The following is a 24,697-nucleotide window of genomic DNA, read 5'->3' as shown; positions in this document are numbered from 1 at the left end:
CTGTGGTTTACCTTAACATGCTGGACTGGGAACTACCGTGGCTGACATGCAGATCAGCCATGCCAACCTTGGGACAGCAACGTCTGTCAGAGAGACAGGGTAGGCGGCTGATAGAGATAACCATTTCAGCCATCTAATTTAAATCTGCCACTGTATATCTGTCAGAAGCCCTACAGAATTTTTTGGGTGGGGACAAGAGATGGGCTAGGACAAATCTCAGGCTATGGCTGAAGTTATCAGTGTATCAATGACAAGTTAAAGCACGTTAAAAATTATACAAGTGATGCGCCGAACACAGAGAACCACACAAGCCCGTACCAGCCATGAAAGAGAATAAATAGCCAGAGCATCAGGAACTCAAGAGCAGCTAATTGTGTTTTAACTGTGGGCGAGGTAGTTTGTCATATTGTACCAGCTCATTATTACTAATCTGTTCAGAGACAGTGATAATTTTTGGTGTTTTTGTAAGCCAACATAATTAAATCGAGGTCATTTTCATAGCACTGGTCCCTCTTCAGACAACTTCAAATAGGGAGCGCACAGTAAAGAGAAAAAGCCAGCTAATTTACCGTGCTGTTAATTTTCCAGCAAAAACAAAGGGACAAGATATTTGTTAGAGCTTCCTTGTGTGTGCCAGCACATCCCCATCCCTCTAATTTAGAGTCCTTTCGCTTAAAAAATTACGCTGAGACATTAAAAACCAGCATCTAAACGAGGAAATATTTAAAACATAAAATGCAGTACTACTGAACGTTACACTACCATACACAAAATCCTTCTTGAGAGAGGTGACAACTCCCAAATCCAGGCTGCAGATGAAAAATGCTTTCTCTTTTACAGGCACTGTGTTCAGATAGATGAAAACCAAAAAGCATGATCCCATATCCTCAGTGAAGAAAAAAAGGAGCAATCTAGCACCCAAATATTTCAGCATCAAATCTGAAGGTGAACAAAACTTTGCAGTGGTGTAACTCAGGCCAATTAAGCTCTCAGCTATTTATCAATACATAACGAAGGCTGCAATTAAATGAATGCTGTGAACACGTTAGCACATTTTTAATAAGTCTGTGGATCAAATCTGTAAGATTTGTAAGGTCTGAGGCTGAGATGTGGCCTCCAGTGCACAAACACTGCCCATCCTTTGAAATATTAAAGAAAAAGCGCTCACCTGAAGTGCTTCAGCAACCGCTTACACCTACCTTTTGTACTTTGTGTTACAGTGGATGAGGAACAAACTAGCTAGAGAAGCTGTAATTAATAACAGTGGGGAAATGATATTGAAATAGGTTGTTTTAAACTTCCTGCAGTAGCTCTGCATTTGAGTTGACAGCAAATTATTTAATGTGCTCTGCTACCTAAGAGAAAGAAGACGGGAGCAGAGGTGGCAGGACCATACACCCTGATAAAAGGTCACTCGGAAGGCCCTTTCATAGCAGATCAGAGTTATACGAAACTAAAGAAAAAATCTACTAAACAGACCTACGTGTGAGGGGTTCTGAGGAGGTCACCTGTTTTCAAAACAATAAACACACACTCTGATACTTCGTGGTCCACAGCATGCAGTCATAAAAGGCTTCAGAAGAGAGGAGCACGTTTAAATATGAACAGATAGGCATGCAGAGGAGTGAGAGCTTGCATTCTTCAGAATATCCTGCACTTGCTAGATGCACAGCTTAACTGCTAGCACGTTGGAGGGAGAAGAACACCCTTTCGGTTCAAACACGTTTGCTGGATTTCCAAGCATGACCTCACACACTCAGTTTTAGTTTTTTGCCAAAGCTTGAAATATGGAATGAAAACAACCTCCCTCTACAAGCACATCTTGAGCATGCCTTTAATGAAAGAAAAATTCTGTTGTCTTGAGACTAAAACGTCAACATTCACGGGACATGACACACAAAGTAGCCACTTACTCTTCTTGAAAAGCCAAGCTCGTGGCAGAGCTGCTATTGCTGGACTAGCAGGATGTGGTTTCGTTCCGTTCCTCAGCATTGTTCTTAGGACACCTAAATCATCACTTTTTGATTCCTGTGGTGATTTCTAAGGCATACAGCTGTAGGATGCTGTTCTTTGCAACACTTAAAACTACTAAGTTGAGGCACAGTTTTTTAAATGCTGGGTATTAGAGGGACACAAAGGAATAACTGAAGAAATTAATTCTATTTTTAGTTTCCAAACAGCGCATCAGGGTCCTTCAGAGAATAACCATCCTGCAGCTTTTTAGGTGGGTAATTACATCAGATAAAACTTGGGTAAAAAGTCATTTCTATTTGACAACATCAAAAGATGGGAGGAATTCGCAGGCTGTCTACCAACCCAGCGTTGAAATCACAAGCATCAGAGAAAGAAGCAATGGATACAGTGGGTCAGGCACCTTTCTAATCATGCACTGATGGTCAGTGAGCCTGTGTCCTTTTCTGACATTCTGGGGGCTAATCACACATATTTTAATAACTCTGCTTCACCGAATTCAGCTCCTAAGCATGTATTATAAATGTCTTGCTCACTCCTTCCTTTGACACTACAGGTGAACTGTATGGACAAAGGTTGTGCAGCAATAGTATGTATATATGTATGGATATAGGAAGATATAAAAGAACATTTAAAAAAAAGAGAGGAACGTTTTGCCCCCTCTTTTTTTTTTAAACATTATGTATTTCATTCTCTGTCTCTTATCCCATGGAGAGAAAAAGTAAATATATATTACAAGTGCCTACGTGGTGAAAACTAAGCAACTGAGATGAGAGAGGACCTACTTCTTAAATCACTTAAAAACTCTCAAGATCAGATCTTCAACTTTAAGGGGGCTTAACATATTTATTTCTCTTAAAGCTTATTTATATCAAATATCTAGCAATCAGCAGCTTACATTTTGCCTTGTGCATGAAGATTTCAGCAAGTGTCTTCCAATTTTTTCCCTCTCAAGCCCCATATCAATGGCAAAACAAGGAAAGCATAATCTGATTAATAAAGGAATTGTACCAGAATTCTTTTAAAATAATTTCTTTCTTTGCAACATATAGGCAAATACTTCACAAAGAAATAAAATCAAAGAATAAAAAAAAACCCAAACCCAACAAAAAACAATCTTCCCCCATTAATTCCTTGCAAATTTCACCATTGGTTCATACCATGATATAGACCCAAATAGATCTAAATATATCTAAACATACATACTGTCACATGAATACCTCTAAAGAGCAAGCTCAAAGCACAGGCATTGCAGGCCAAGGTTTAGAGCGAAGTCTAGCCTAAGATGAAGAGTACTGACCCTGAGACTTCTTCCCAAAGTACTCAGCCTGTGAATTACATTACACTCTTTAAGTATACAGACAGTGTGGAGTTCGAAATCTCAATGCAGAACCATCCCAAAAGTATTGGAGTTATTTTACATGGAAATTCCCACAGGTCAATGGGAAATGCAGTTTTTATTTTAAACAGTGTATCATCTGATTTGGAATCCATGTAAACCCAACTCATTATATAACGTACGATGTGCATTAGGCAACGCAGGGCGAAGGAGCACATTCCAACCACACATGGAATGCTCCTGCCAGACTGTGCTACAGTTTTCCAGCTTCCGTTGTAATACTGGCTGTCTGCATACCAAATCAGCCGGCCAAACAAAAGGGCTGGCCTCAATTATTTTCATATCATGTTTAGGAGAAGAGAGATTTTCTGGCTACACTGGTTGCTGGGAGAGGGAGCAGCCTGCATGGATAAGACTGTGTACCCGAAGATCCCAGTGGAAGAACTACTATGTCATCCTAAGTAATAGTTTTAGAAATTTGTCTTTAAAAAAAAACACAGAAGATTTTCTAAGATCTTCAAACAAAAATCCTGCAATTCTTTTCTTAGCTGCAGTTCTTCCCCAGTCTGTACAATGCCAGAGAAGCTATTTGGCTTTTCTCAACATATCTAGAGCTGGAATAAAGCTAGCAATAACAATAATAGTACTGCTGCCAATACTGCTGCTGTGAGATGATCCAGGTATGTAAAGCCCATGATGACTGTAAGAAGGAAGGTACCAGCAAACTGAGTAACATTATCACATGTCTCCATGTTAAGGAGAACCTCTGCTGTTTAGCAATTTTAATAATTTTCTAGTTCCATTAAGTTTTTTAAATCTCATCAACTATTAATTCATTTATGTTATCTGTACAAATTTTTATCACGGGAAACTGGCCAGTGTTTCAACCCAGACAACTATCAGATGAGATAAAATGCTCTTGCACACTTCCCTGTAGTCCAAACATTTATCCCTATGAAAGAAAAAGCAAACCCAAACACTTTCATGTCTCATCTTGCATGAAAAGTCACTTTTTTTTTTTGTGCAGATGAGGTTCCAAGTGTGTCTTTTAAACCACCTACGAAGAACAATCGTGTCAGTGTATCACTTAGCACCGCTGCACTGGCTAGCAGAGCTTTCCCTTGTTTATCTTGCATTTCCTGAGGCAGATGCACCTGAAGAAGAAAACCTGAGCAATATCCCCTCATTGCTCCGTATTTTTCCTACCTCCTTCGCTTCATTCAGTATCTAATCTCTATACTCTGCCAAGTCAGTAATAAAGCTAATGTTCACTATGAGACTGCAAGGATCACTCTTTGAATGAGGAAGGAAACATTATTTTAAATTTCTTGCAGTGGTATACAAGGATGTCTTTGTCCCTGGTGATGTCTTTCCCAGCTATTTCAAATTAATCAGATAAATTAAAATGCTCTGTCTCTGCGTGAAGGGACAGAATATTAGCAGGGTATGTGAGGCATCATAAGGATGGAAAGCTGCCGTGACCTATGCCTAAAATACTGCGCGTGACAGTCTATGTCAAGTGTCCGTGACCCTGTCACCTCTCCACCCTGGAGGCCATGAAACTGGGCCTGTCCAAGCCAGCTGTTATGCCATGACGGCTCCACGAGAGTTCAGAATGAAAAAAGTAATTGCACTATTAAATTATGAGTTTATGAGGAAGGTGTGAAGGTTTGCAAGAACTGCTCTGAGACTTCTGCTGCAGCCATCATGATGGATACACCAAGCCCCCAGCGCCCTGAGAAAGGTTTTGAAGAGGAAAAAAAAAAAAGAAAACATAATTAGCAGGCAACTGAATCTAGGTACAGATTGTCTTTGGTTCATCATTCTATTCCCCAGCACGTCAGGGAAAAATAATTTTAAGAGGACCTACAAGTGAACAGAGACCAGTAACTCTTGGCTTAAACTGTTACTAAAACCCCAACAGCCATTTTATTTTATTGCCAGTTAGCCACTAGTACCAGTGGGTCAGGGGCTCAAATTCACTGTGACATTGTGCCTTCAGTCACTAACACCGCCGTGGTAATCCGCCTGTCAAAGCACAATTCCAACAGGACTATCAGGGGACTTTCGGTGGGACACTGGGCTACCCCTCAAAACAGGGACCACGTGTTTCTGTGAGCATGTGCCAGCCCAGCCCTGCGCCAAGCAATGCTCCCCAACTCCGAGGGAGCACGCAGCGCCCAGTGCTGACGGAGTCTCCTCTGCAGTAACAACCATAAATTGTGCAGAGCAGCACACGACAGGCCCAGGTGCCTCTCCCAGTTCCCCTATTCCAGAAAAAATGAAGAGGATAATTAAGCATGTCTGGGATTTACTGAGCTGGCAGATTTAGTGCTGAAGGAGAACACCTTGTGCAGTAAGCAAAGTCCTGATGCATGCAACATTACCTGCAGGGGCAAAAGGAGACAGCTCTATTTGCCTGCCAGCTTCCCCCTCGTCTCACATCCAGCCGTACTTTCTCTCACCATGCAGAGAACACCCTCATAGCACACAAGTTTTCAAACTAAACTAACATTGATAAGGCTGTAATTTCAATTGCAATGCCAGTTAGCTTCTGAAAATGAGCTTCATGTGCCTGCTTTTCCTTCCTTTCCACCACAGACAGTCAACAAACACTGGTCTTCTAGGATTAAAAACAATTCAAGCTTAAGAAACTTCACAGCTGCTTATTAAAGATTCACACACACAAATGGTTACCAAGCATAGTGAAAAGGCAAAAGGCAGAAGGTTTTGTGCCTGAGCTGTTGAATGGTCATAGCTGCTTTTTGGATGCCGTGACAGAAGTAATACGTACTGTATCTAAGTGTCATATAGAAACGGGCTCCAATGCACTCAGGGGAAAACCCAAACACTTTAATAAATGACAAAAGGTCTATCGTGGATATTAGCAATGTTATTTGGCAATGTAATAAATCATTAGATGAAAAATGACACTGAAACATAAAGTTTAAGTTCCTTAGGAAGTTCTCAGACTATCTGCAATTCGTGCCTTAGACTTATCTACATTACATTTGATATTTCTAGGTTTTCCACAGGTATTTCCTTCCTCATGAAATGTGAAATTTACCAAGTGTTTATCTTAACACTCTTTGTTTCAGAAAATTTTCCAAGCTTCCAGGTTACTAGTTTAATACTAAAAAAAAGTTACTACAAGAACAACAATAAAAAAGCTATTTTAGTATTAAAACTTCCTTTTGTAATAAAAGTTACAGTTTTATGGAGCAGCAGTGGGAGAACCTTAAGTGCACAATGTGCTGAAGTAGTTGCAAAGAAAAAAAAAGAAAACAAAACCCACACACATGCCTTACATGATGGCTCCTGCAAGTTCTCTGTGTGTTCTTTATAAAAACTGACTAAATCAGAGTAACAGAGGATGTTGTGGTGAAGTGATAGGACAGGGGTAATGGCTTCAAGTTGAAAGAGGGTAGGTTTAGATTAAATTTTGGGAAGAAATTCTTCACTGTGTGGGTGGTAAGGCCCTGGCACAGGCTCTCAGAGAAGCTGTGGCTGCCCCCTCCCTGGCAGTCTTCAAGGCCAAGCTGGATGGGGCTTTGGGCAAACTAATCTAGTGGAGGGTGTCCCTGCCCATGGCAGGGGGTTGGAACTACATGATCTTTGAGGTCCCTTCCAACCCAAATCCTTCTGTGATTCTATGTTTCTATGTTAAAGCCCAGGGAATCCAAGGTCTCAAGATTCCCCAGCCCACTTTTGCTCCTAGCTGGCAATTATCAACCTTCAGCCCACATTTCCGTTCAGCACTTCACACACGTTTGAATCACAGGTACTTGCGTATCTTGCTACCACGCAAGCCAAAAGTGTTAAATCACATAAACAGAACCCCTCTAGACAGTCTGATAACACAGATTTTCTAACTAAAGCTAACAAATATGAATCCTGATGTTGTAATAAGGCTTCTTATGCACACAAGAGAAGAGACACGGTTGCCTTTAAAAAAATCTTGCTCTTTTTCAGGAGCACACACAGCAGTCCAAATACTGGAAGGGATCTTCCAATCTCTCACTCCTTAGCATAGCTCTTCCACTGAAACCACTACAAGTCATCTAGGTCAAGTCTTGGCAGGACCATCAGAGCAAGCAGAAGCCAGTCTCTTGGACTGTGAGCTGGAGCAAGAGGGGGACATGACTTCCCAGTAAAGCCTCCTGTTCGACTGCTGCACGAGGAAGAGACAGAAAGCCCCACAGCCACAGTCTCAAGCTACCAACCAGACCGCAAGCCCTGAGAGGAAGTGGTGAGTCTTACCCAAAGGCTCTTCTCTTTCGGACTGGTCATCAGAAAGAAGTGAGAAAGGTGGCACATGCACAGGGTAGCTGTGAGGGGCCAGGCACTTCTCTTATGGATATTTGAATCCATGGTCTGTGCACTGTCGTTGATCCCAAAAACGTTTCCATGGCAAAGTTACTAGCGGAGCGTAGGCAAAGCTCTGAGAGGAGCGGGGGATCAGGAGGAAGGAGGTACATTCAAACTGACAGAAAACTGCAATTGCTACAAAGAAGAAAGTGACTTACCAGCTCTAGAAAAATTCCCCTCAGAAGGATGCAAAGCTGTATGTTGTGCCCGTGAAGGTAAGGTGATTTGACTGAGGAGCATGAAACCAAGCTTTAAATAGATCACTTGAATCACGTATGTCAGGTCACAAAATAAATACTTTGGCTACCAATAAGGTCTGTAGTGAAGTCTCAGGGGGTGGGAACGACGTAAGCCATAAAGCAAACTGCAGGCTCAACTGCTTGATCGGGTTTTTAGCACAACCTCCTTTGAGCTTAGGCAGAAGAGTTGGCCTTTCTGGCTATTCCCAGCGTGAGACCACATGAAGGGAGAACCCAGCACAAAGCAAAATGGCCAGGAGTAACTTTAACTCAGGCAGCTCCAAGGAAAGAAGGGTTTGTGTCCTGAATGGCAGAGGCCAAAATTACAAAGTTGTGGTTTACTACAGATGCAGCAGTTGAATCGAGGCAAGCTTTCTAGGGAGACAAATTATCTTTTAATTGATCAACAGACACCAGCAGAAAAAAAACCAAAACCAGGCAAGGTTTGGAGCATGCAGACCTGTCATTCAGGATCTTTTTCAAAGACCTGAAGGAGTCGCAATGCACACAGCTCTATTTTCTCCAACTAAACCAGATCGTCTAATAAAAGAAACTACCACCCCCTAGAATTTCTGCCTTGTAGAAATTACTAATACAGGGATGTATAGCTCAACATGATGTATTCCACAGCAAATGGAATGTCTCTTCTCAGTAACAAGAGCACCCATGAGATCATCAGAGATGAAATGTCTTTCAATGTCAGCATTAGTCATTATGGGGAAACTGAATCTCCAAATACCTAACAACAAAAGTCCAGCAGAATAAATCTAAGGATAAACATTACGTTTGACACACTATGCAGCCATGCACCTGCTAATATCAATATCTGAACTCTAAATCATACGTAATTTACTCTTCATGACACCTACAACTGTTGTTCAGAAGCAGATGCAGAGCTGTTAAGTCATCATTACAAATTTCAGCTACAGTGTCACAGGAAGTACAATCCAGAGTCATCTTTTTTTCCCCAGAAAAATCCACCTGGGATAAAGCAACTAAATGTTATTAATACTGAGAATAGAAAAACAAAGCTACGTCATATCTTCAGACCGATAATTATTGTAGCTTTTCCAATCTGCTTTATTTTAGCCTCTGTTCCTTCAATTCTTCTTTTTCAATACGTTATTCTAATATAAAACTATTTGCTATTTTAAGGATGAAGTTTCCATTCAGCTTGATTCTTCCTAATATCCAAACTCTGACAGCTAAACGTCACCAGTTGCTGCCTGTTCAGAATATAGAAATCTGATGACAGGTGTTAAACCCCTGTAACTTCTTGAGGGGTGTACTTCTGCAGTAAAAATTGACAGAAGAGAAAAACTGAACAGTGTTACTTTCAACTAAGCTGCAGATCCAACCAAAAGTAATGTCAGGAAATTGTTATTATCCCACTTCACATTAAATGAGTCAGTCACTTATAATCAGCAAAGGTAGCAGTGGCAGGTAAGAAGAGCACCGCTACCTTGGAACATCTCTGCACAGTGGTGAGAAAAATATATCTTCCCCTTGCATTACAGGCATATCTGATTCTTTTTAACATTCTGAGACTTGAAATAGTCCTTTCTAAATGAACTGGACATATTATTCAATTTTGTCTCTTCTGGGAGATGCATTTAGCAAAACTAAGCGTTCTTAACTGCCCGCCAGGTGTTACTAAAATGGGATCTCTTGTACCATTTCTACAAAGACTACCTTGCCTTTATTTAATTTCTAATTTCCAAAGAGTAATCTTGAAAGATTCGAATCCAACAAAAGCATGCCTGCTGCAGCAGGCTACACAAATATTCTACACATTTATCCTCACAGTTTAAGTCACACTTTTTAAACCCTGTAACAGATGTAAGATATTGGCAATAGCACACTATGTTAATCAATAAAAGAATTTTTAAGGTTATCATTTTGGAATGCCTTTGTTAAGAGATTTCTACTTTTGTATCTCAAGGATTACTGCTCCACTCAATTTAATGATTCATTATTAGAACAGAGGTAAAAAGAACACGTGAGGTTAACAGCCACAGCTATTAGCTGTAATCTAACCAGTGTTACACTGTACAATTTGATCTATGTTCTTCACGAATAAAATTCAGAAAAAAAAAAAAAGAATTACTACTAGCATCTCTATAAAAAAGTACAGAAAGCCTGAGGGCAAATGCGTGGGATAATAGCAAAGACAAGAGGAAGGAAAATGGGAGTGCACCAAGAGTTTATTTATAAATATCTGGGAACTAATTTCTTGGCATCATTTAATGTCTACACAGTCTCACATTGATCTAACTTTTAGACAGTGGCTCTATATTTAAGAACAGAAAAACTAGGAATCAGCACACTAGATTTGTTATACTCTTCTCAAAAATGAGCACAGCTCTTTCCCAGCTGAAAATGTTTCAAGACACTCATTTTACGGGTAAGATTTCCAGAGTTTGCTCCCTGTACAAGTATTCAAAGGTTTTTCTAACCCAGTGTTGGCAGAGCTTCAGCGTGGTTGCAATGACAGCAATCACTGCTAAGAGAATCACATTAGCCACTGTACGCACATCTAATTTCATCTTCAGCTTTCCCTTCTGCAACCATCACAACCAGCCTTCAGTGTCTTTCTTCCATCTTCCCATGAATACACGCTTTCCAGGTGGCAAGCTCAAGCACAGATTCCTTTCAGGGTGGAATTGTGCAAGTCCCCCTCAGTTTTAAACATTGTCCCTAAGTATCACTTTCCTTATTTCTCCCATTAACACACCCAGCATCCCATTGCCTCTCTGTTAGGTCACAGGTACCGAACAACTGTAAAAGAAGCAATTTCACCTTCTCTAGCCTCCTCTTAGCAAGTACTTGGCTACTCTGGTGGCCACAAAGCTGCCTTGTGAGCTGAACTGCAGTGCCATGGACAGGGACAACAGGGGGATTCTGTTCACAATCACAATACTGACTGAAAGCCAAATGCTAATACAGCAACTGCCAGTTTCACTTGCGTGAGAATTCTCTCCCCACCGGCTGTCCGGGCCTGGTTTTAATGATGTTTTGCTTATGTAGCAGAAGATGGCCCTCAGCAAACTGAAGAATCTTGAATGCTTATTTAAAGATTTCCTGGAGGTGAAGGGCTTATATGCCTGGATACTTGTGGGTTTTGGTATCTTGTTTGTTTGCTTTCCAAACAGACCACCAGTTGTAGTAGGAAATATGATCCTTCCACAGAACTTGCCTCTTCTCCTGCAGAGGAAGCAAGTTACAGAGAACAGACCTTTCTGAGGCTCTTCAAAATACGTCTTAAACTGACACATAAGTCTGATCCATACGGGTATAAAGCAACAAAGCAATGAGCCTGCCTATGTTACATTAATGAACATCGTATTTTGCACTTAAAGATTCTTGAAAAGAAGGGAAGCTAACACAGACAGCTTTCTTGTATTCATCACACTAAATTTTATTCCCATAAATTTCAAAAATCACGCTCTCTAGTTGCCAATTTAATGATTTTTTTAAGCCCTTAAGTAATAACCTGTATCCTTCAAGCAGTCTTGTGTTCCATCACCCCCTTCTTCCCAATGCACAATTAATATTTGCAGATGAGAAGGGCTGTTTGTGTCACATATTTTATAGGCAGCTGCAATTCTTCTTCAGAGAAATTCTTTCCAGCGATGCTGACATAAAGCAAGCCTCCAGTTTCCACCAGAAATCCTACTGACATGTTCTTCTCCTTGTGTCAGCAAGTAAAAAAAGTAAGTATTCAAGAGAGTAAATATGAGAAAACAGTGCAGCAGGTATACTGCTGGCCTGGAGATAAAAATAAATACATTGGTACTTGTGGCTATAATCTCACCCCTCATAATGGCTTCAGATTCAGAGGCTACAGCTTTAGTTCTCAGGTCTGCCAAGCTTCCATGCTCACGCCACGTAAATATTTCATCTGTGCCTTAGTGCACGTGTACATGGAGGACAGCAGTCATCTTGTGTCCTACTTCTATCTTGCCTTTTCTAGAGGATGAGCTTTCAGAAGGGGCTGACCTTCACTGCTGTGGCATGGCACGATCCTCATAGCACTTGAAGGTTCCTTGGTGTAACCGATTGCTGTGAGCAGCAGTCGTATCTCTCAGAGAACATTAACTTCTTTGTACCAAAAAGTAGAATAATATGGTTTTAAAACAGGAACGTACTTGAGAGATTCTACAAAAGCCAAGTCAATGCTATGTCACTTTCTCCATGCATACACTACAGAAGGCTCTGAATAAAAACATCTTCAAGAGCCATACTTGTTGCCTTTATTGTTGGAGCTAACCACTATTCCTTTTATTACACAGAAACTCTCCAACAACATCCATAAACAGCAGTGGTTTGGGCACAAAAACTGTGATCTCTACCAGGGATGGGGCGGGGGGGTGGAGGGGAGGGGAAGTCTTTAGTTCACAGATGCCATCTACATCCTGACTTAAGAACAGTGAAGTTTTCCTGAACTTATTCTTGTGTTGTCATGGCAGGTCATGTGTCTCTTCAAATTCCCTCTCTGAGCAACTGGAAGCAGATATTATCTTGAAAGTATTTCTTTTGAGATAAACAAATCAAGTATAATAAACCTCAGAAAGGGGAAAAATGGAGACTCATGCACAAACTCCCAATTTTTTCGTTTAAATCAAGGACCGACTGAGTACACAGCCAGGCTGTGAATCCATCTTCAGCCAGTATAAATTACTGGTTTGTATAGTCTAAGCCTTCAGGATAAACAGACAATCCTTGAACAGTTCATACCCAAGCAAGACTTCCAGGCTTTTCAGAAGCCCTTGTCCTGGGTCCTCCTCCCACCACCTCAGCATGTGTACACCTACAACACGCAGGCACACAGCGCTGTCAGCAATCAAATGGCATTGAACGATGCTATTTTACTCGCTAGCAACAGGAGCGAGCTTATCCTCAGAAGCATGGACTGAAGATGCTGCTTAGATGCTGGCTATAGAATAGGGTTCCTTTTGGGTGTTTTCATCATGAAAAATCCTCATTGTTAACTCCTCGCTCCTCAAACAAAGCTTCCTCTATTCTTGCCCTTAAATCAGACGGGTGTAACTTTCTACTGAAGAAAGCAAGAAAGCTAAGGACTGAAATAGCCCACAATAGGACAGAAAATTTAAAGAAATAAAATCAAAACCCACAATATGTATGAAAGACATACTGCTCAACCTGTTCCTGGCTGTTAACAGATCATTAATCCCAGCATGAGAGAGTGTGGAAACAGCCCCATGGTTAGGAAGAGCAGGGACAGTGCCCCTGCTTGCCACTCACACATAGATATATCTGCTTAACCCCCTGGGAAATACATCTTGATGCTTCTTAGAGAAAGCTTAAGGACTCAGCTGCCCAAACTACTGGGTAAATTTTATAGTCAAATTACAGTGGGATGACCGCAGCAAAGGACTTGAATATGATACAAAGGAACTCTGCTTTCATATTGAAACCCAAGTTTCTGGGCTCCAGATACTGTCAATGTCCATCTGCCCTGAGCCCCCTTGATTCAGAAATCAGCAGCTTCCTAGCCCTACATGAGCACAACTTTGGAAAAGATGGATCCCAGAGAGCAGCAGTGCTATTAGAGACAGATCAGAGTATTGCATCATACTCTCTTCCAGGGAGAAGAGTATCTTTGGGTGTTTGTAGGAGGCTGGCAGGGCTTGAAGGCTACACCCTATCACTAAGTAACCATCCTACTAGAAACCGAACATTTTGCTTATTCACTGTTGCTGAGGGCTGAGTAGAAATTAAAGAGGGTGGGAGTATCCCTCTAGAAAGGGTTTGGAGCAGGGGTTGGGCAGTCCCTGGGGAGAAAACGTGGGAGAAGCATAGCATGGGGTGCCTGCTTGGGTGGATCCAGGTTGCTCATACTGAAGTGATTCTGAGGAAAGCCAAGCCCCGGGATGGGAGATGTAGCTGATACAGCCAGTGGAACGTGTGTGTTCATGGAAAGGCTTGGAGGAAGGACCGTGTCCACCCACAAGAAGCTTTACTCTGAACAAAAACCAAACCAAGCAACAACAAAAAAATGCCTGGCTAGTCAGTTAATCCCCATGCCTCCTGGGCTTTTTTCCTAAAAAGCAAAAGGGTGTAAATATCAGAGAAGTAACATTGAACTCTCTATACATGCTACTACCTTCTCTTCAATAACTTCTAGGCTTTTTCACCACATTTATCCTGCAATGCCAAATATTTCCACTTCTCTGTATGCCCAAACTGCAAGTTCTGATTTGTAAAGGCAATGCTACAGCCTACAACAAAGAAACACGGCATTATTTTACACTATTTATTTCATGGTAAAAGAAAACCGATAGAATATCAAGTTAAATATCCTGCTTGACATTACAGAAAACCCAAGCATTAGACCAAAATTTCACCCTATTAATTCACTCAAAACCCCACTGCCTGGAGCTGAGTGCATGGGAACATCCTGCATTACTTTTTGCATGAAAAAGATTAGGCTGGGGTTAATACAGCTAATACTGCCACTCAGCCACTGTACCTCCTCAGCTTCCAAAAGGGCACACTCAAGTGCTTCAGTAGCTTTGCATGGGTTTGGATGTTATGCTCCCTCTTTTACAGCTTTTAAGCATGGAAGGAAAGGCATTTACAGCCTACTTCAGGCAGCTGCAGGGCTTCCCTGCAGGATGGCACCCGGGGAGGCAGCTCAGCCTCCTCCTCCTCTTTCTTGGGTTACATCATGCAGGATCTGATTGGCTGGTTTGAAGCTTCTGCGCTGCCAACCGAACAATTGTCACCCCTTTTTATTTTCCAGATTTTGCTTGAGAGACCACACGTTCATTTTGTCCATTCAAAAAGTCTGCCTTTTTATTATGATTAAACTCTGAGAAGTAGCATATTTACTGCCAAATTTATTGTCATATTCAGTCTGGAATTGGCCATTTGGCTGATTAAGTTGTATCACGCGAAGGCAGCGTGACAGCAACGTGACATGTACTATTAAGAAATGAGAAATGGCAGATGGGCATTTCCAAAGAGGCATGGTAACGCTACAGCTGAGTATCATCGACTTAAAACGGTTCTCAATGGTGAGGATCCAGGTTCAACATCCTTCAAAAACAGGCTAGAGCATTCCCTCCCATGGCTTTGGGAAGAAGTTCGCCATTGCCAGCATTGCAGAACTTCATAAAATAATGTTTATAATAGCATTGGCAATGATGTTTCTCTAAATTTGAACCATCTCTCACCCTGGCCCACACAATTCAACAGCCCTTCATTCGGGCTCTGGACTGTCCTTCTCAAGAACAAGTGGGCCACGCACACATAGCCAAGACTACACCTAAGCTGAAAACTAAAGGACTTTGAAATGGGATTTAAATTAACTCAATGAAAATTAATAAAAACAATAATTTAAAATTAAAAATCAAAAGAAAATCCTTCCAGATCAGAATAAAAACTTTAGCATGGAGCTCGGTAATGAATGGCGTTATGTGATACAGTAGCCTGCAGTATCAAGGGAGCAGATGCCAGGTGTGTGGCTGATCCTTTCCCATATCTAGCATCATTCAAAATGTTTCACAGGACTTCACACCACGGCATTTCCTCTGGGGTCCTCTCAGCTTCTCTTCTGCCTTTCTCTGCCTCCACATTCACTGGGCTCCAGGTGGCTTCAGATGGCAAGGCCATCCTCTGGAAGTGACTGCCACACAATTTCTCCCATTCTTCCCCTCAGGAAAAGGCTGCGGTACTTCACCCAAACAAGCAAACGTGCAAGGAAGTACACTACCCCAGTTAAATAAATATGGGAAAGGAGAAACATTTAAACTATCAAATCCTTGGCCTGTGTGAAATGCCCCTCCATTTGCATAAGGAATGCCACAGCTCAATTAGCGGAGGCCGCATCTGTCTGCTTTCACATTAAAAAGTCCTTCAGCCAGACGTTTGAAATAAACTAGCTGTTTCTTGAGGTGAAAGGAAAGAAAGAAGAAAGGAAGGAAAGAAGAAAACACAATGTTTCACTTACACAAAGTTTGTGATCAAAACATAAAAGCTGACCTCCCGTATTTGAAGAGCGACCTAAAGCAAGAGAGGCATTGCTGTTCCAGTCACTGATCTTAAGGACAGCAGAAGAAGGAGGCTGTGACCAAAAGCTATCCCTCTCATACTGCACCTCTGCTCACAAACTGATTCTCACAGTTTTTCATCACTCTCCTGCAAGTCTATTAATGCATTTAACCCTGAAGAGGTGCCTTCCAAGCTATGCACTACTACACTTAAAACAGTTTTCACTAAACACTACTCACTGAGTGTAACATATTTAGATAGCAAACTCTTTAAGAGTGAGATTGTATCTCCATCCGTGTATTTTTGCTGAGAATACTCTCTGTACTCCAAAAATTGCACACTCTAAATAAAATATCGAAGGGAATACAATGGATTGTGATCTTTTGCTATGTGTGTGCTGAGTAAGGGGCACTGCAGAAAGCAATCTCTTTCTCCCAGGAACAGAGAGACAGTTAAGAGTTGTCCGTGGGTGACAGAGTAACCTTGAAAATTCATAAAATAAGAATGCATTTGTTAAAACAACTGCAGAGGTTTTAGGAAGGCCAGACAGACTAGCTTCGAAAAGCAGGTGAAAACAAAACTGGAACAGAGGGGATGGGAATGTTCTGCTCCAAAGTCAACTTGTATTTTTTAAATTAAATGTTTATCTGTTATTGAAAATCATGCAAATAATGACAGCAGCAATGTGGGAGACCTGTGTTGATGTATAAATGAGCTTTCAACTACTTTTAATATTAATTACATTATATACTTATTAGAAGATATTTCAAACCTGTTTTGCTGTTTTACATTGAGCCTCAATTATAATTCCAAGGAAGCAGTCTACCTTCAGCATCAGATACACCATTTATATATTTGATGATAAGTAAATTGCACACAGTTTTATTAATAATAAAGAAAACGACCTTGAAGGGAGGTTCCTTTGGCTTTGCACTGTTTCTGATTATCCTTAATAATTACCTTTTAAATAAGCTTACTAAGAATGGTAAAAGCTTTCCTGAAAATACTCACCTACTGTGAAAGGGAAGAATGGATATAGCACTTCTCTAACATTAAAATATTTCTATACAAATTGCACAAACATGTGTCACACCCTCCAAAAGTAAGATGGTTAAAGGAGGAGGCCGGGCTAGAAGGAATGCAACAGAGCCATACTCCAGCAAAAGGAGAGTTAAGACTTTAGAAAGGTAAGACTCTTGATCTATCCTTTATCAATTATTCCAAGAGCTCAGCAGAATCTGCTTAAACACTGAGAAGACAGAGTAGTGCAGGTGGGTTACTGACTTTAAAAAAATGCACATTTATTATCCAGGGAACCGGCAATAATACAATCACAGAAAAGTTAAAGCTGGAAGAGCTCTCATGAAGTCCATTCCTCTGCCCCAGGGCAAGATCAACTGTACATAAACTATTCCTGACAGATATTTGTCTAACTTGTTCTTAAAAAGCTTCGGTGACGGAGACTGTGCAAGCTCCCTAGGCAATCGGCTGCAGTTCTTAACTACCCTTACCATTAGAAAGATTTTCCTAACGTCTAACCTCCATCTCCCCACCACAGTAAGCCTGTCTGTTCCTTCTTGCTCTATCCCCAGCAGAACTGGAAAACAGTTTCTATTACCTTCCTCTTTACATGAAATTTCCATATACTTTTAAATGGTTATCACATCTTCCCTCACTCTTCCATTCTCTGAAACGGATAATGGCCAACTGGGTCTTATGCAATCTGCTGGAGCAATTCACCTGGTCTCCCATGTAATCCCCTCAAGGAGCCTCCCTATTCTGCAACTACCACCCCCATGCCAGAGACATCTCCACCCAATATGCCAGCAGTTAAGCAAAACAAGACACAGGGAGAGAAACCAAACTCTCAGATTGCCTTCCTGCAAAAGGTCCAACACAAATGAGCAGAAGTCACCATGGAAAGAGATGTGAGGCAGGGAAAGGTGCTAACCCCAGAGAAAGGCAGACAAGGAAAGGAAGGACTGAGCCTAGAAAAGAGGTTAAGAGGCTTTAAGACAACCTGGAACTAAGTCGTAGTGAGTTGGTCTGGAAGGGGGAGAGGTCTGGAAACAAAAGAAGGTGAAGGAAAGCCATAAAAATCAGAAAGATTACCAGAAGAGTATGAAATCTGGGAGAGAAGTGAGACCAGATGTACACATGGGGAGGGATGAAGGACTCTCAGTACAGAGAGAGAGAATTTGGGCATTGATGGGGGGAAGAGGCGGAAAGAGGTTGGAAAAGCACAAAATGCAGGACAAGAAATGCAACAGAAGTCCTGAGTGCTGAGGGATACAGAGCTGAGGTGACTGCAGAAGCTCCACCAAGCTGTCTTCCCATGAGCATGAGCTGAGTTTGGTTTCTCTGCTAAAGCAGGGCCTAGGGGAGTGTCAGCCAAGCTGAGAAGTTGCACCTTGGGAGTAACTCGGCCTCTCTGGAAATGGCCCAAGGTCAAGCCTCGCCGACAGTGACCTTGAGACGTAAGGCTGCAAGGGATTATGGAAAGATTTGAGGGTGCCATCACTTCCACAGGGAAAGGTGTGAGGGAGAAGATATGAAGCTATGACAGAATGAGATCAGAAGGTGACAGGAAAAGTCAGCGCTAGACTGAAGGGCAGGGGCCCGCTGCACAGAGCAACCTCTTACTATTTATTCTGGTTTCCATAGTGCCAGAGCTAATAATCCCTCTGGCAGTGCTGAGGGTCACAGGGCAGGAATGCCTCCAAGTCAGCCCAGGTCTGACAGAACTTGTGCCCGGACAGAGCTAATAAAATCCTGATGGACCTAACCTGACCTTGCAAGGTCAGGAGGCTTCACACACTGATTCCTAATCCATCCCATAGTGTTCCACTTATCCTTTGATTATCCTGGATGTCCCTGTGCCACACACTCCCCAGTGATGGAGAGTTCTCCTACACCAGCACTGGTGAAAAAAAGTAGCTAATGTTAAAAATAGACCTTGGTTGTCCAGGACCCCTAGCACTGCTACCCTAGCACTGGTGCAGCATTGAGAGTGGCCAAGGCAGAAGGTGTAGTTCTTCATGGCAGCTGAGAAGCGTGCAAGCGAGGTGGTCCTTCTGACCATCACACCAAAACACCACTGTTACCATGGCCACATCCTGCCATGTAGCCTAGAGCATCAGACACATGCCCTGGCACAAATCCCCACTGCTTTTTTGGGGACCTGTAAAAACATCTTCAGAAAGTTTGAGAATTACTGCTGTAGTCTGAAAAAGACCGTTTGGGGTGGTTTTTTCCAGTTCTCAAGGGTCATGTTGTCTAAACCTCTGGCCTTCCCATTCGGTCTTCTCTGGATGCTTCCAAAGGGGACAAAGCACGCTGCTCAGAGCATAAGTACTACTACACACTCAAATGCTAAGTAGAGTGGAAAAACTATTTTGTACATCTTACATGCAGACTCCTGTCCATATATTCCACCACAACATTCATGTCAAGGTACTGTTGATTCAGAGCCATTTTCTGAACTCTTGCAACTGCCCAAGTGTTTTCTGCAGACCTGCTGCCTCACCAGTTATTCTACATTTTGATTTGCACAGCTGATTATTCCTGCCCAACCACAATTTGGAACTTGTCTTTGATGAAATGCATCGTATTTATTTTACATCAGTTCTCCAATATACCACATTAATTTTGAATTCTAATCCTGTGCTCAGAGGGTTTACATCCTCTCCCTTGTTGGTGTCATCTGAAAATTTTGCATGCTGATTCTATCATCTAAGTCATTAATTAAAATACTGAATATTTTCAGGCAATCCAGGGCAGAATTCCACTTGACATACCCTCCTAGTTTGACTATGAATCACTAGTAATTATTCTGAGAACAGCTTTCCAGCCAACTGTGTACCCACCTTGTAAGCCCATATTGCCACCTTGCTCATAAAAGGGTGAAAAGCTTCCAAAAAACCAAGATATACTATTTCTCTACTTACAGGAAACTTAGGGTCCACTGACAAGGAACCTTCTGGAAAAAAAACATGCAACTTCATTTATCATATTATGATCTACAGTCTATTTATTTAAAAGCAAAACAAAACAAAATCCAGTTGATTATTTGATTCAAGCTTTTCTCCCCAAGAATTTAAGATAAGCCCTCCACTCCAAAGGGGAAAAGGGAAGACCCTGGAAGGTTTACATGCGGTGTTTGCTCTTCAAAGTTTTTTTGAATCTAGACTGTCCTCCAAACGTTCTCCTCCAGTGTAATCACTAATTGCTGAGACATTGCTCCAGCTATTTCACTCTACATTGCAGAGCTAGCTTAATAAGCTCCAGCTTGTTCTAAAATACCCATTATCCTATCAGGTTAGCCTATAATCAGTTCTGTCCCTGTTCTAGCTGGAATTCTTACCCTTCGCAGGGCAGCAGGCCTTTTCTTGCCACTGGAGAGCAGGTCGCCCTTTTGGGCAAAGTATGAGGCAAAAAATGTCATCAACTACTTGGTTGCCTCTGCACAGTCAGATTTTGAGTTCTGTCATTCCCTCCTAACTAGTAGTCCAGAATCTCCCCCTTCCTCTTATTACTGCTGAGAACACGACATGTTTCCTGGTTACCGTGTCCTGCACTGGCCGTACTCTGGTCTGCGCCTCGGCCTGGCTGGTTTGGGCCCTTGCGTTCTGCTCATGTGGTTTTACACAGTCATCTCCAGCAATGTGTCTGGTTTCCACTTCCTGTAGGAGTCCTCAATTTTCAGATCATGCAATTCTGTCTTGCTTTATTTTGTCTATTTGTCTCTTACGCTATTTTTATTGGGGCACCTTTTATTTGTGGCTTTAATATTCTTTATTATGACTGGAAAATAAAAAGTTAGGTCCTTTGGAAACTGCCAGCCTCCTTGATGTTCTCAGGTTTGTTTCCCAAGAAATGTTACCTATCAGTTCTATGAGCTGAATGCAATCTACCTTCTTGCATACTATTGCTTTTATTCTCAAGTTCTCTCTTCTCCTCTTCTGAAGAATGATAAGCTGGCTTTTTCATGATTGCTATCACTCAAATTGCCTTTTATCATCGTAGGCTCAGCCATCTCTTTCCTCATCAAGCCTAGGAGCACTTCCCTTCCATTGCCTTTTCTGTATTAAGCAATCCTGAATCTATTAGACTTGTGTGATCTACTGAAATTTGTATTTAGCCCTAAAGTGAGAAAGCTCTAACCTAAGCTCCTGTTTGGCAATACATGATAAAGTGACTGGATGAGCCCATGTCTTGGAACAAGAGCCATCTGCAGAAAAGGGCAGCTTTGGCAACTGTGCCAGTAAAGTGAGCTTACAGACAGGATCAACGTATCTCCTAGCCTTAAGTGTAAGCCTTTCCAGGTCACAGTGATTAGCAAGGTGGAAAGGAGGTTTATGAAACACTCAGAAGGTGGCTACACACAGACATCATCCTTCCAGGCTTCTCTTTCCAGCACTCTGTTCAGTTGTAAATTGCAATTACTCTGATTGCTGCAATAGCTGCAGTCGCTTAGCGTGGCTAGATTCAGTGTTGACACTGCACAAGTTTCAGGTATCAAAGCTTCTTCTGGACAAATGAGCTCCTGTGTGCATGCCCCCTCTGCCACCAGCAGCTACTGTTTTCCCCTACAGCTAACCTGGCATTCCCATAGAAGAAAAGACATGGTATAGGAAGGATCAGAGGGGCAATCTGGCATTACGCTTTCAGTGCAACTCTTAAATCAGCATAACACAGTCCAGTGAATTTCTCTAAGAAATACACACCTACTGACTGTTTATTGCTGAATGCATTAAATGAACCCAACAAGGAACAAGTAAGATCTCCAAAAAGCAAATATGGATATCAAATTGACACAAGTTGGAAGAAACAGAAGTCCTTGCCTTCTCCTCATATAAAGCAACAATATTTCAACCCGTTTCCTTTACAACTCCAAAAGAATACGAGAATTCCTTATGACAGACTGAGCAACCTTCATGCTGTGCATCTCCAGAATAGGTCTTAATCTTCTCAGTTGCCAACACAATCTGACTGTTGTCCTGGGCCTCCAGGGACCTCAGTATAATCCTCCCTAATTTTACGGAGCACCATTTGCCAAATCTCTTCCACCCAGCAGCAGTGATGAGGTTATCAGCTCCCTGACAACTCACTGACCAAGCACCCTGATCACAGTGCTTACCTTCTGGGAGCTAAGGGACAGCAGGTGCTGTGAGAGGAGAGTGTAAAGCTGGGAAGAAATAATTGTCATATTGCAAGGGTGCTAAAGGTAGTAGTTTTCAGTGATAGAAAGAGCTGGAGAAGGCAGGGTGGGTAAGGAAGACAGCAGATATCCACACAGTAGGAATTCTGGTGGAGAGCAGAGGAGTGGCAAAAACTCCTGAGCTGGGGACTGGCAGAGAGCAGCGAGGAGGAAGATGCACAAGCAGGACAAAAAAAGGCAGTGGGGAGCTGTAGGAATGTGCTGCTGGCCAGGGAGAAGCTGGAGGGCACTGCAGTGGTCCCAGATTTCGCATCTCCCATCAGCGCTGAAGCAGATGTGGTAGAAAGCGTCCCATTTCCTCTCCTTCAAGATATGTCTTGCTGACCCACACAGAAATTGTCTTGTAAATCAAAGCAACAAAGACAGTTCAGGACTGCACTACCACTCAAAAGTGATGTGCTATTGCAGACAGATGGACACAGAGCTCCCACCCCACTGCAGCCCAAAGGGTGGGATCAGCCTCTGAGGCTGGATCTGCTTTGGGAAAGGACAAAGTGGGAGCCCACCCTCAGGGAAATGCACAGTTTTGCTGTTCCTTCCTGGGAAGAGCTCCTAGAAGATAAAGCATCCCAGGGTGAAGCACCCTGAGACAGAACATGATGTCCCTGCACATACAAACCACAACCCAGTAACCTTCTTCTAATGGAAAAAACTTTAAATTGCAAAAATAAATGTCTTGCACATCACTAACTTTCACTGTGGTACTAATCCCTTATCTAGATCTACTAAAGCAGGAGGAATAGTCAGTTGATTTTCTACTCATTTCTTGCAGGGTCACAGCTGGCCAGCAGATGTGGAAACAAAGCAACAGGATCTTCTGGTCCCTGATTCCTTCTCCCACCCTCTCAAAGCAGAAACCAGTCCAGCCGGGGAAAGCACTGAATGAACTCCAGCCGACTTTACACTAGAGGGAGCTTTCTGCAGAGACACACCACCTTGGCATCCTCTTTCTCATTACATTGTTTCCAACATATCTACAGGGAAATATACTAGAACCGGTCACCATTTAAACCCTCCAGTTCCGCCAGTTCAAGCAGTGCAGCAGGGATGGGAGTACAAGAAGGTGGTACCTGACAACTTGTGCCCAGGTGTACTCTGGCTGATGAGATAAAGCTCAAGCTGATGTTTCTGAGAAGCCCTGATACGAACCACGTCCATCCTGCACCCTCACCAAACACCCGTGTTGAACACAAGAGCAACTTAACAGCCCACATTTTATACTGACCCAGGAGGCCACTCATTGTTAAGCTGTTAATGAGTACTTTAATGAAGAAACCTGAGATACACCTTCCCTAAAGCTTGTGGCCATCCGCTTCAGAGGGCCTGAAATATGGCTGTGTTACTCACTGTTAATACAAATGCCGAACTGTTCCTCAAGAGAACTGTTAAAACATGTCATTTAACTGGAAGCACTACAAGGCACTAACGACAGCCAGCACCTATTTGCTCCCATAAACTGTTCCAAAACTATGGGCTGAACTAGAACAAAAAGTCCTTACCTGTGAAAGCATTTGTGGCCTGGAAACCAGCTTCCTGCATACTGCTCTCCCAGCAAAGCTTGAGATTCCCGCCTTAACCTGTCCTTACTGGAGACAACTTCTGAGCTTGGAGCTGTCAAGTCACTTCCATCTTAGCTCGTCAGAGTCCATTTCTCTTTCTGTTCCCGTATTTGGCACCATCCAGTTCCCACCTGATCTCAGGTCTTTCGATCCGTAGGCAGAGGGGTTCTGCACTGAACCTAAGCAGGAAGCGTTGGACAGTCCCATCAACCAGCCAGCCAGAGGATCTGGGCCATGATGAATGCGGAAATGAAGCAAATTGCCTGCCAAAACTTTAGTTCCCTTTTACAATTAAGTTCTAATCCTCTGTTCATCCAGCACCATTTTCTCAGGTCTCGGCCAATGATGATGTTCAATTGTCTCTCCTCTCTTGTGTTTCTCTCCCCTCAGGCACGCTCACTGAGAAATTAAAAAAAGAAGAGATTATGTTTCCTGATGACCTGTAGCAACACTAAAATTAACAGACTCCAGGGAACAAAAACCCAAAACACATTATCAGGGATTGATTGTACACATTAAAGGAGATCTTCAGAAGGCAAATATTGTGATTTTGCTGAGATGCAAAGTGTGACCACACAGCTCTTTGAAGTGCAAAGAGGAACAGTGCTGAGGGTGTCATATGCATCTCTGAGAACATGATATGATTTACATTTCAAAAGCCATATTTAGCAGAGATGGGGGCAGCAATACAATAACAAAATTGCAGTTAAAAGGGAAAAGGAAAAATACTCAAGGCTCTCGAGTCTAGTCTGCTCAAAACCACAGTAAGATTATTAGCATTTCATATGGCTTCTTCCCTTCTTTTCCGGAGCAGGAAAAGCGTGCGCTGTCTGCCGACACTATATATGCCGTTCTAACAGCCTTCTGAGGGTAAAAACCTCTGTATGTCTTGCTGTCGATTATCTCTTTAAAATCTCAATTGTAACACAGGTGACGCAATCTGGATGTCTGCAGACATTCGGTGAGGTTAAAAACACCCACAGGC

General features: G+C 42.3%; 1 protein-coding gene across 1 annotated transcript in view; it reads right to left on the bottom strand.

Annotated features, from left to right (window-relative positions):
* Positions 1–23,776, bottom strand: part of LDLRAD4 (low density lipoprotein receptor class A domain containing 4) — a 176,668-nt gene extending 152,892 nt beyond the window's left edge. Inside the window, exon 1 of the mRNA XM_084280592.1 lies at positions 23,653–23,776. Within this exon, the coding sequence (XP_084136718.1) occupies positions 23,653–23,692 (40 nt within the window). The 5' untranslated portion in view covers positions 23,693–23,776. The remainder of the gene's footprint in view (positions 1–23,652) is intronic.
* Between the last annotated feature and the right edge of the window lie 921 nt (positions 23,777–24,697).

The sequence above is a fragment of the Gallinula chloropus genome, assembly GCF_964237585.1.
Source record: "Gallinula chloropus genome assembly, chromosome: 2".
In the NCBI taxonomy this organism is placed as follows: domain Eukaryota; kingdom Metazoa; phylum Chordata; class Aves; order Gruiformes; family Rallidae; genus Gallinula; species Gallinula chloropus.
Note: the sequence above shows the minus strand (reverse complement) of the source record. Positions and strands in the feature narration are given on the sequence as shown.